At 42.0% G+C, this 12962-nt stretch overlaps 1 protein-coding gene across 5 annotated transcripts in view; it reads right to left on the bottom strand.

The window, feature by feature from the left end:
- Positions 1-12962, bottom strand: part of ARHGEF9 (Cdc42 guanine nucleotide exchange factor 9) — a 127984-nt gene that overhangs the window by 28111 nt on the left and 86911 nt on the right. For all 5 annotated transcript variants that reach the window (XM_037045972.1, XM_037045976.1, XM_037045975.1 and 2 more), the window contains exons 4-6: positions 12740-12919; positions 6874-7106; positions 1790-1919 (exon numbers count right to left, since the gene is read on the bottom strand). In XM_037045972.1, coding sequence (XP_036901867.1) covers positions 1790-1919; positions 6874-7106; positions 12740-12919 — 543 coding nt within the window. The remainder of the gene's footprint in view (positions 1-1789; positions 1920-6873; positions 7107-12739; positions 12920-12962) is intronic.

The following is a 12962-nucleotide window of genomic DNA, read 5'->3' on the forward strand; positions in this document are numbered from 1 at the left end:
TCTGCCTCTTCTGCACTACTTGTACCACACATGTTTGTTTCCTTTTTGCCTTGTCCCCAAAAGTACAACCCTTGTCTGCTGACCCCTTGACCATGGGCCTGCTGTTGCCTTCCATTCCTCCAGAACTTTTGCTCACACTGTTCCCTCTGCACAGAACATTATCTGTCCCCTCTGAATGGGCAAGAGCAAAGGGCACATGTCACTCATCTCAACTCCTACCCTTCGAGACAACATGGATGGAACTGGAAAGCATTATGCTAAGTGAAATAAGCCAGACAGTGAAAGACAAATACCATATGATCTCACCTATAAGTGGAACCTAATCAACAAAACAAACAAGCCAGCAAAACAGAACCAGAGACATAGAAATGAAGAACAAACTGACAGTGACCAGAGGGGAGATGGAGGAGATAACATGGAAAAGAATGGGAAGGGGCAAGTTAAGGAACAGGTATAAAGGACCCATGGACAAAGCCAAAGGCAGGGGTAGGATTGAGGGTGGGGATAGGTGGGGGGAAAATGGAGACAACTATATTCCAACAACAATAAATTTTAAAAAATATCCTAATGCCCAGCACCCCATTCTGATTACAGGTCGATCATCTCTGTTAAGGTTGCAGCCTCAGGAAATGCCATCCTTTTCATACAATTCATTTTCCATTGCAGCCTACTGACAAGAGGGCAGAGAAGTAACAAATCCATCCACCTCCACATTTGATCTCCCGGTCCCAGGAGCCTGCCTCCTTAGCTTTTAAATAGATGCTCTTGCTGCCTCCGTCACGTTGCGGTTTTGTGTTTTCTCCAACTTCTCTGGATTAAATCATCTAATGGTAAACTGAAACAGGCCCTTGGGTATTACACAACTGGGCTGTGATGGGAGGGGGTCCATGAGGAGGAAATCACAACCACACGCGAGCAAGTTCCCAGACATGAGCTGCAAACTTGGGCTTCTGGTAAAAAAAATCTCCAGGAAAAAAATGGATTAAAAAGAAGCTGTCGGTGGTATGTGCCTTCTCTCTTCCTTTCAGGAGGCTCTAATGAGTATAAAGGGTGGCAAAGTGTCAGCTCAACCCAATGCCAGCATCAGAGAAACCTGAAATTGAAATTCCTCAGAAGCTGCAATCCTTGGGAACATATTCTTCTTCCTGCTATTCCCCTAAGCTGCTCTAAGGTATTGATGATCGCTTAGAGGTTGGGGCTGTGTGCAGTAGAATGGGGCTGTCAGGGATTATTTTTATAAGCAGATGATAAAAAAACAAAAAAACAAACAGAATTTGGTCTGCCAGTGTGGCAGGAATGGCGGTTGTGGCCTGAAGTGTGCAGACTTGGGTAGACCTGCCTGGTAGACATGTCAGGGTGAGGCGATCCCACCAAGAGGAAAAGAAGTCTGTGGGCTGGCCTGAGCCAGAGAAGCAGCTTTGCATTCTGCGTTTGGGAGTGAATTAGCATACAGCACTCCTCAGCCAAGTGTTCATCTGCTGGTGATGAAATTCCAGGGCTTGAAAGACATTTGAAAGGCTACTGAGTCAACCCAGTTGTTTCCTGGCAATATCCAAAGAGACAAACATTTCTTTTCTTAATGAATCACTGCCACAAGGATGTCCCCAACCTTCTTAGAAAGCTATTCAAGTACACAATGCCTCTCATTGGCAGGATGTTTTGCCTTGGGTCTCATCTATATCCTTCTTGCTGCTCTTCAAATATAATTCCTCTTCACCCATCCATGGCTCTGTGAAGTTCTAGCTAAGCTATTTGGACTCCCCAATAACCCTGTTGGTAAGGGTCCTACCTCCCAGTCCAGGACGGAGGCCTGCCACTGGGCGATCTTGTCGATATTCTCCAAACGCCGCTTGCGTTCATTGATCTGCTGAGTCACATTTCTCATGACAGCCAGAGCAGCTGCCACATACCTGTAGTCACTGTGAAGACACAAACATACAAGTTGAATGACTCAATGTGCCAGAAAACCAATGTGCTAGATGCCAACCCTAACATCTATTCTCCTATTCCTGCTCAGTGTAAGAGAGACATGGGTTTCAGATAGAAGCCATGCTGCATGGAGCAAAAGACTACATTTCCTATCCTTTTTTGTAGTAAGGGGTGACTATGTGACTAAATTATGTCCAGTGATATGTAAATAAAAGTATTCAGAACTTTTGAGAAACCTTTTTTGAGGAAAATGGCATACTCTTCTTTTAGCCCTTACTGAATCACGATGCTTGGAATGCAGATACGATGGCTGAAGTTCCAGCAGCCATCTTGGACTATAAGGACAAGGGCCATCCTCCTAGGAATGGGGTAACAGAAACTTGGAAAAACCTCAAGCTTCTGATAACCACGGATCCACCACAGCAGCTGGACTGCCTCCCTGCGGACTTCTTTTTCACAAAAGAAAAAGACTTCTATTATTTCTACACCATTATTTTGGCGTCCTATCTGGTACAACCAGCTAAGGGCTAAGAATGGAAGTTGGGTCCAGACAAATTTACCATCTCTCCTAGCACCTGTTTGTAGGGAACTCTGCTCCAGGTCACTGTGAAATAGCACCCACACCTGCCCTTTTGTACAGTATACAGACAGGGTGTGGCATAGTGGTTAGAACAGTCTGAAGCCAGACTCCTTGGGCTCAACTGTAGTTTTGCCACCAACTAGTCTCCGTCACCTTCTCAGTGACTCAGTTTCCTCAGTTTCCCAAAACATGAGGAGAATCACAGTAGAATTGATGAAGGGTTTAACACCCATGTTAAACTGTTTTACCCCCTAACCCCAAGGTTGTTTTCTGCACACCTGCCAGACCACAAATAGTCTTCAAACACTATTGCACTATGTCATCTCCAGTTATATGATGCTTACTGTACCTCCTAATCAGTTTATTTTGTCTCAAGACAACTCTGTTAAAAAACATGCTCCTTTCTCCTGAGCCTTTATGATTGTTCCCTATTAGCAGTTTTGCTTCTGGGTCCCCGTGCTGACGTATATTGAACGTATGGCTGACTGATGCTTCCAAAGTCTCTTTGAAAGATGCTGTCTGGACGCTGCATCTCTGTCTGCAGCTGAACTGTTGATTTCTTAGATGCAACTGCGAATCTTTGCATTTGTTCACGTGACCTTTCATCTTTTTACAATAGATCCTCCAGCGTAGGCAGGGTCTACTGGGCTCTGTAACACTGACAAAGTTTATCCTTGGCAATGAAGGCATCCTGAGCCTGCCGTTCAGAAGCAGGATGGGGTGGTGACAGAAGGGGGTGGGTGCAGTGTGGAAGCTGCTGCCATAAATAAGCACCCTGTTCTTTGAGCCCAGATTCCGTTTCCCATGCCATTCCTCTCTCTGATTTGAGGGCATCAGGAAAATTCACTAAGCCACATTGTGGGAGGTAAGGCATAGAGCTATGCTGTCCAAGATGGTAGCCACTAGCCATGTTTAATTAAAAAAAATTAAATTATTTTATCGTCATTCAATTACAGTTGTCTGTGTTTACTCCCCTCCACTCCCCCTTACCCCAGCCAAACCCTCCTCCCTCCCTTGCTTCCACCCTCCCCCTTGGTTTTGTCCGTGTGTCCTTAATAGTTGTTTAATTAAAATTAATAAAATTAAAACTTTTCTTGCCTAGTAACACCAGCTGCATTTCTCGGTACTCAATGGCCATATACAGCCAGTGGCTACTTAATTAGCATAGATGTAGCACCATGACATCATTGTAGGAAGTTCTGTTGGACAACACTGACATGAGAATGCTTATTACCTCATTCCCAACCGAGCCTTGAATTCATACTGCCACTGTGCCATACAGTCAGTCAGCCTTTGTCATTTGTAGCTGGCTGTCTTTCCCACAGTGGTGACAGAGATGTCCCCATCCGTAACCTGCCCCACTAGCTGTAGCAGTGCGGGAGAGAAGCAAATGACTGTGGTCCCACTCAGAGCCCCCAGCTGTCCAGATGTGGTCTGGGCCCAGTCCCCTCATGAGGAGACTGAATGAAGCAAGACTGTATTCTTCCAGGCATGTCAGCTAATCTCCCTCTGGTACACAGTCTTCTTGTCAGCTTAAGGAAGGTTGGGTGGTGGGGTGGGGACACGTCACCCTTCTGTAAGAAAGTCGGTATTGTTCTCCATTTATCACTCTCCATCCATCTGATCATCCACCTCAGAGGCCACTCTGACTGCCTGCATTTCAGACACACCTATCTGCACACCCATCTCACTAAGCCTTTAAGCTGGCAGCAGTTTCTAATTTCCTTCCAACGTAGGCTACTCTGACATGCATCACAGGAGCTGTCACCTCACTCGGCTTCCTGAAGCCTGCTGAAAGGGGTTGCCTGTGACCTGGGGTTAGTGCTGGACCCAGCAGGGCATGCCAAAGGAAGACAGGGGTTGAGACGGAAAGATAGGCAGCCATTCTTTCAGCACTCTTGATTCCAGGGGGGAGAAGGAGAGTGGACCAGGGAGCCAGAGTGCAAGAAGGCCTTGAGGCAGGGGTTCCAGTCAAAAGGTGATGGAGCACAGAAATGGCAAATCCCAGGCAGATGGCCTATCTTACTGGTTGCCACTAAAGCCAGTTAAAGCCCTGGGCTGCTTTGACTTAAGAAACTAACATAGCTTTCTGCTGTGCTTTGAAAATGGTCTTTCTGGGCTCGTAAAAGCAATTATGCAACATGTAATTTACCTAGTTGATACCATCTGTCCCTGAGTATGATTTTTTGAGCCTCCTGCTAGGTTCCATGGAATAGATACTTCGAAGTAGGAGGGAGATGAACTGTGTGTGATAAAAAAAAAACATGTGAGAATCTCTCTTTGAATACCCGGTTTTAAAACTAATGGTCAGAGGGCTGCTCCAACTGAGATTTAGGTACAAGAGTGGCTGCTTCTGGTCACTTAACACCATGAAGTACAACTGTGGAGGCCACTCAGGCTCATGACATCGTGGGCTAGTGGAGCTGGACGACACCTTGCACATTCGCTAGTACAATAGCTCACACACCGTCCTGGGCAAGAAAATCATGTGCAGGGTTTTTTTAAAAGCTATGTTCCTAGACCACTGTCCACAATCCGTCTCCCTGTTCCACCACAGACTTGCTCTTCGTCGTTTTCCCTGTCAGGGCCTAAATCTTCCCAGCCATAGAAGGAAGGAGTCTGACTAGGAGACCTTCCTTTAAGGGCCTTTCCATTTTAGGTACCATAAATATTTTCCACTTTTATAATATTTTAAAATATGTTAATTTTAGTGGGGGGTTCTCCAATGTCCTATTAGCTCCTACAAGAGCTCCTCCAATGTCCTACAAGAAACCGTATCCTGAGAAAACTGATGACACAGCTCTAGCAATGGGTTGTAGTGCATCTTTTCAAGTGAGATTTAGTCACCTCCAAATTTCATGTCTAATGAGTGTTTGTTCCTGCCACCCACCCTGGCTAGCAAACTGACTCAGGGAGGCGAGAGCAGAATCTTCCTTCGCCAGGTCTGTCTCTACCCACCTCCCTCACAGCCAACAGAGCATGGGAGGCAGAATTACCAGTGGTGGTGTTACTCACACAGAAGGAGAGCCCGGTGTCACCACATTTAGATTTATATCTGAAATCAGTCAGGGCTCCAGAGCCACTGAAATATATGACCCATTTGCTTAAAAATTAATATCGACTTAAAAGTGAACCCAGGACGCTAACCTGGGGTGGCTCAGTTAGTCCGGCATTGTTCCACTAAACGGAATGCTGCTTGAGTTCCTGGTCAGGACTCATGCCTGGATTTCGGGTTTGGTCCCCAGTAGGGGCGCATGTGAGAGGTGGCCAATTGATGCTTTTCACGTTGTTGTTTCTCCCCCTCTCTTTCTCTCTCCCTTTCCTCTCTCGAAAAATAAATACATAAAATCTTCAAAAAAATCAACCCAGGGATGGACCTGGAACTCTGATATAAACAAAACCAACTGGCCAACACCCATGTCCTTACGTAACTAGGTCTAGAAGTCAGATCCAAGGAACCCAGGCAGTGGGGCCAAATAAAAGTAGGAAGTAGGCCTAATGATAATCAGGCAAGAAGCTAGAGAAAATTGGGCAGAGGCCTTCTCTCTTCTTGGAGTGCTCAATCAGGATGAAGGCAGAGAGCCGGGCCAACAAATCCAAGGTCAGGGATTTCAGACCGATTAAAGGCAGTCTAGAAACAGGCTGGGGACTCTAGGTCAGGAAGTAAAATGTGTGAAAGAATAGGGGGTGGTTCACTCTAGACCATCCACATTGTTGGTGATGACTACCGGGCATATACCTCACTGGTAGGGGGGTAGGGTGTCATTTCAACTCAGAAAGACATAGCTCCTTAGTCCATTTTGGGTTGATTTTCTTGAAAATGCTGAAAAACTTTGGGGAGAAAAACCGTCTGGGGAAGTGTCAAGTCTATTTCCCCCCAGTACGCTCTGGATCTAAGGGGAAGGTACAGTTAGAATGAGGAAAGATTGAAGAAAACCAAGGATTTTGCCTTGCAGAAGTAATCGAAGGTCAGTATAGTTGGGCAGGGTGTTACCATAATATATGAATCTATCAAGCAGAGTAGAATAAACAGTTCAACAATTATCCTATTTGGGTTGATTCCCTTGGCTCAACTCAGGACTAAGGACCAGGCTATAAGCTCCCTGAACGCAGGATCTAAGTTCTACAATGATGATGTATAATGACTGTGTGTGCATACTGATTTACACTATAAGCAACTCTCAGAAGCCTTCCCTTACTTTATATACACAGTAGCCTTGTGAGGTGAGCAAGAATATGTCATCATCCCATTGTGAACATAAGCTAACAGAAGCTCAGAGAAGACGAAAGGACAGACATGCTCCATAAGAATCAACTTGTAGAGGAGGCTCTATCCCTCACTCCCGCCTCCCTTAATCGTTTACCTATGGTCTTGGGCGGTATACTTGAGGAGCTCAGCCAGCTGTAAGGGATACTTGCAGATCTTCTGGACTGGAGTCAAAAGGAAACCATCAATAGCAATGTCAATCATTTGCTGCAAGAGGCGACAAGCCTCAAAGAAGTGCTGATAGCGGCTGTCCTTCATCAGCTTGGAGAGCTCCATGCAGGCGTCCAGGTGGTTGTTACAGTATTCGGAGTATATCCAGAATCCATCTTGCTGTGAGCAGAAGAAAAAATGAAGAGAAAGTGAGAGGCTGCTGAGGATTCCAAACGAAGCTTCAGAGAACTAGAAAAACAGAACCTACAGTTATGTAGGGATATTAGCATGCTAACAATATCAATCCTTCCTAAACTGATTCAGAATTTAATGACAAAAAATAAAGAAAGTGCTTGGAAACAAGAAAAACTGACTGTGGAACATCATACAGAAAAGTAAATAAGAAGAAATAGTAAGGAAATTCTATGAAAGAAGGATAATGAAGGAAGACTGGCCCTCACAATAGGAAAACACACTATGGCAATCAAACTCTGGCGCTGGCTCATAAGAAGAGATAGGCCAGAGGTTCTATTTCTGGCAATGGCACACTAAATTTTTTACATAAATCTTACCACTGAGAAAACGAGGAAAGCTGGAGATATATAATAATATCTGTTTGAAGGAATCCCATCATCCAGAGACTCAAATTGTCTCCACAAAATATCCCTTAGGAAATACTCCTTGGAGTATTTAGGGATAAAGAAGCCATGGTGTATGCAAGTTAAACAAATGGCTGAGGACAAAATAAATATGAGTGTGTATATATATGTATATAAATATGCATACAGAGAAGGGGAAGGGGAGAGAGTAAGGAGAGCAAGGGAGAGCATATTCAAATTAGAAAGTAAAAGCACTGAAATGTTATGTTAACAACAGGTGAATCTGGATAAATAGCATATGGGCATTCTTTGTACTCTTCTTATTTTTCAACTTTTCTGTAAGTTTGAAATTATTTCCGAGTTTTAATAACATCTACAAATTTGTGCACCCTGTTCAATACTGACACAAAGACTACCTGGTATACAAACAAAACCTAAGAAAAATGACAGGCAATACAAATTGATGGATAAAAAAAATCAAGATGGAGTTATTATACATAGACTTAAAAAGTTATTACATTAAAAAATACTAAAAAGGCAAGCCATGCAGATGAATAGAAACTAGATAAACATATATCTGGTTAAAGAAAAACTAGGATGCAATTCTGGCCAGTGTGGCTCAGTTGGTTAGGTGTCATCCCACAAAACAAAAAGTCATTGGTTCGATTCCCAGTCTGGGCACATGCCTAGGTTGTGGGTTCAGTCTCTGATCAAGGTACATATGAGAGGCAACTAATTGATGTTTCTCTCTCACATTGGTGTTTCTCTCTCTCTCTTTCTCCCTCCCTTCCCCTCTGTCTAAAAATAAGAACTGGTAGCTTGGAACTTAATAATAAAAAAACAAGCATAAGAAAAGGAAAAATATAATTTCTTTAAAAAATTAGTACATTAAAAGGATGATACACTATGATGGATTTATCCCAATTCACTTTACCATATTAACAGATTAAAGAAGAAAAGTAATATGATTATTTAAAAAGATACATAATAAGCATTTGAGAAAACACATTTATGATAAAAGCCACCAGCGAACTAGGAATAGAAAGAAACTTCCTCAATGCGATAAAGGGCAACCATGAAAAAAACCTAAGCTAATATCAATCTCAACAGTGAAATGCTGAATGCTCACCCTTTACCATTTCTAGTTAACACTGCAGTGGAAGCTCTGGTCAGTACAATAACAAAAGAAAAAAGAAAATAGAAGGCATACACATTGAAGAAGAAGAAATAAAACTGTCTTTATTTAGAAATGACATGATTGAACATATATAAAATCCTAAGGAATCTACAAAATAAATACTAGCACCAATTAGTGAGTTCAGTAATGTGTCAGGATTCAAGGTTGATATTCAACAATCAATTGCATTTCCATATCATAACAAGATATAGAAAACTCAAATAAAAAATGACATTGACAATAGCAATAAAAATGGAATACTTAGAACTCAATTTTAAAAAATAAGGTCAAGCCCTGGCTGGCGTAGCTCAGTGGATTGAGTGCCCACCTGAAAACCAAAGGGTCACCAGTTCAATCCCCAGTCAGGGCACATGCCTGGGTTGTGGGCCAGGTCCCCAGTAGGGGGTATGAAAAAGGCAACCACACATTGATGTTTTTCTCCCTCTCCTTCTCCTTCCCTCCCCCTCTCTCTAAAAATAAATAAATAAATAAAATCTTAAAAAAGTAAAAAATAGCCCTGGCTGGTGTGGCTCAATGGATTGAGCACTCACCTGCAAACCAAAGGGTCACCAGTTCAATTCTCAGTCAGGGCACATGCCTGGGCTACAGGCCAGGTCCCCAGTAGGGAGTGTGCAAAAGGCAACCACACATCAATGTTTCTCTCCCTCTCTTTCTCCCTCCCTTCCCCTCTCTAAAAGTAAATAAATAAAAATCTAAAAAAACATAATGGCAAGACCCACACAATAAAAACTAGAAATAATGCTAGGAGAAAATATAAAAAACCTAAATGAAGAAATAAATAGATGTTCGTGGAATGAAAACGCCAATTTTCCCAGAATTGATCTGCTGATGTAGTGCAATACTAAGCAAAATATTGACAGGGTTTTCATTTGTTTGTTTTTGCTTTTTGGTACAACTTGACAAACTAATTCTTTTTTTGTTGTTTCCAGTTTTATAAGAAATAACTGGCATGTGTCACTAAATAAGTTTAAAGTATACAGTATAATGGCTTGATTTACATACACTGTGAAATGATTACAACAGGCTTAGTTAAGATCCATAATCTCATAGAGATATAATAAAAAGAAAACTTTTTATTGTGACTTACAAATGATCTAAAATAGCCAAAACTGTTTTAAAAAAGAATGAATTCTATTCGTGCATCTAAAGTTTTTCTCATAGGACCAAGTCAAAAGGTCTTCATCACATTCACAACAGTTTGGAAACAGAGGCCCTGGCAGAAAAACTTCCCCAAAGGGACCAGATATTGACGAAACCAAGCCATTTCTTTAATATTTATTTATTTATCTTTAGAGGGGAAAGGAAGGAGAGAAAGAGAGAAATATCAATGTATGGTTGCCTCTCATGAGTCCCCCACTGGGAACTGGCCTGCAACCCAGGCATGTGCCCTGACTGGGAATCGAACCTCGATCATGTGGTTCGCAGGCCTGTGCTCAATCCACTGAGCTACACCAGCCGGGGGCACCAAGCCATTTCTTAAAGCAATGTCTTAGCCATCGAAGGTAGCTACCTACTTTCAAGACTTACTATGAAGCAGCAGCACAATTCACGATAGCCAAGAGTTGGAAGCAACCTAGATGCCCATCGGTCAATGACTGGATCCAAAAACTATGGTACATTTACACAATGGAATTCTATGCTGCAGAAAGGAAGAAGGAACTACTACCCTTTGCAACATCATGGATGGAACTGGAAAGCATTATGCTGAGTGAAATAAGCCAGACGGTGAAAGACAAATACCATATGATATCACCGTTAACAGGGATCTAAACAAAACAAACAAGCAAGCAAAATATGACCAATGACACTCAATTACGGAACAGGCTGACAGGGTCCAGAGGGGAGAGGGGAGAGAATCATAGGGGAAAAGGGAATGGACTCACATGAACAAGTATAAAGGACACATGGACAATAACTAAGGGTGGGGGGCAGAAATGGGAGGGAGGTGGGGAGCATGGGGCAGGGGGCGGGCAGGGTTGGGAATATAAGACAGAAAACTGTACTTGAACAAGAATTAAATAAAAAATTATTTAAAAAAAGAAAAGATACTCCAGATGACCTTAAGCAAGCTACATAAACTTTTTTTTAGTCTTCACCTGAGGATATCCATTGATTTTAGAGAGAGGAAGGGAGAGAGAGAAAAAATAATAGGGAGAGAAGGAGGGAAAGAAAGACTAAGACAAAGACGTTGATTGGTTGCCGACTGGGGGTCAAACCCACAAACAAGGTCCGTGCCCTGACCAGGAATTGAATTTGTGACCTTTTTGGTATATGGAATGAGGCTCCAACCAACTGAGCCACAAGGCTAGGGCTGCTTAGACAAGTGTAAAACTTATTTTCCTCACCCACCTATCAAATAGAGTACTTACCCAACTTATAAGTTTGGCAGTAATGTATATATATTTCCGTATTATATAAATTATATAATTTATTTGAAAAATTCAGCACAATTGGTTGGGCATCAACCCCCTGGGCAAGGGGTCACCAGTTAGATTCCCAGTCAGGGCACATGGCTGGGTTGCAGGTTTGGTCCCTGGTCAGGGTACGTATGAGAAGCAATGGATCAATGTATCTCTCACATTATTGTTTCTCTCCCTCTCTTTCTTCCTCCCTCCCCTCTCTCTAAAATTTGGTTATTTTAAATAAAAGACCTAACACAATAAAAAAAAAAGACTTACTATGAAGCAACATTAGTCAAGACAGTGTGAGAAAAAAGTTTTACAAAAAAACTATGCTGACTGATATTAACTAGACTCACTGTGGTGATCACTTCACAACATATATGAATATGAAATTATTGTGTTGCACACCTGAAACTAATATGTTATATGTCAATTACATCTCAATGACACAACCACCATCACCATCACAACAACGAAAAGACAGTGTGGTATTAGTATATGAATAGTCACTTAGAGCACTGGAACAGACTAATGTCCCTAAAAAGCATAGTCGGTCACTTGATTTTTGACAAAGGTGCCCAGGTAATTCAATGGGGGAATTAATAGTTTTCAAACAAATAGTGCTGGAACAACTGGATATCCATATGAAAACGAACTAACTTTCACCTTTATGGTATGCCATTTATAAAAATTACCTATACAAGAAATAAAGATACACAACTTTTATAAGAAAATAAGATAAATCTTTGTGACTTCAGATTAGGCAAAGATTTCTTAAATAAGACCCCCAAAACATGAATCATTATAGAAATATAGTTATAAATTGGATTTCAGCAAAATCAAAAGTTCATGCTTTTCAAAGACACTGTTAAGTAAATGAAAGACTAAGATACAGACTGGAAGAAAACATTTGCAAATCCCATATCTAACCAAAGACTTATAAACAAAATAAAGAACTCATAAAACTAAAGTGTAAGAAATCAACTAATCTTCTTAAACATAGGCCAAAGACACGAACAAACACTTCACCAAAGATTTTATAGAGATGGAAAGTAAGTGCATGAAAAAATGCTCAACATCATTACCCATTAAGGGAATGTAAATTACAACCACAATGAAATACCACTAAACACCTATCAGAATGGCTACAATAAAAAAAAAATACTAACAATGCCACATGCTGGCAACCAAGTAAAGCAACTGGAACTTTTATATATTAGAAGTGAGAATGCAACATGGTATAGTAACTTTGGAAAATAGTTCATCAGTATCTTATAAAGGTAAACAAACACCACACAACCTAGTAATTCCACAGATGTAAACAACTTAGTAAACAACTCCCCTAGTAACTGTACCCATCAGGAAAAGAAGAGAGAAGTGGAAGAAAAATCCTACTGGTAACCCTCTGGAAGGGGAGAGAAAAGTACAGAAAGAGAATCCTAGTCCAAATCATAGCATCTCCTACCCTGGCAAAGGTGTCAACATCAGAGTCAGAGAGGGACTATGTCCTACTATGGAACAGAGAGTCGAGCAGGAGCAGACAGCTGAGATGCTCCTCCAAATGTTTCTTAACTTCTCTCAACAGCCCCCGACCCCAAAGGGGAAGATACTTACGTGCTCCAGGAAGCAGGGTCCTATCTCACTGAGGTGGGGGTCATCATTGTTATACTGCTTCTCCAGGTCTCTCACAAAGCCCATCTGAAACCTGTAGATGTCTTCAATGTTCCCAAAGATGATCTTCAGTTGCTCATCGCTGAACATGTCCCTTCTCTTTCGGCATTGCTTCAGGTAGCCCTGCAGACAAAGAAAAGGCCCAGGCTGAGGATGTCCCTCATTC

This window comes from Sturnira hondurensis, unplaced genomic scaffold (genome assembly GCF_014824575.4).
Source record: "Sturnira hondurensis isolate 20B ecotype Veracruz unplaced genomic scaffold, ASM1482457v3 Scaffold0004711, whole genome shotgun sequence".
Lineage (NCBI taxonomy): Eukaryota > Metazoa > Chordata > Mammalia > Chiroptera > Phyllostomidae > Sturnira > Sturnira hondurensis.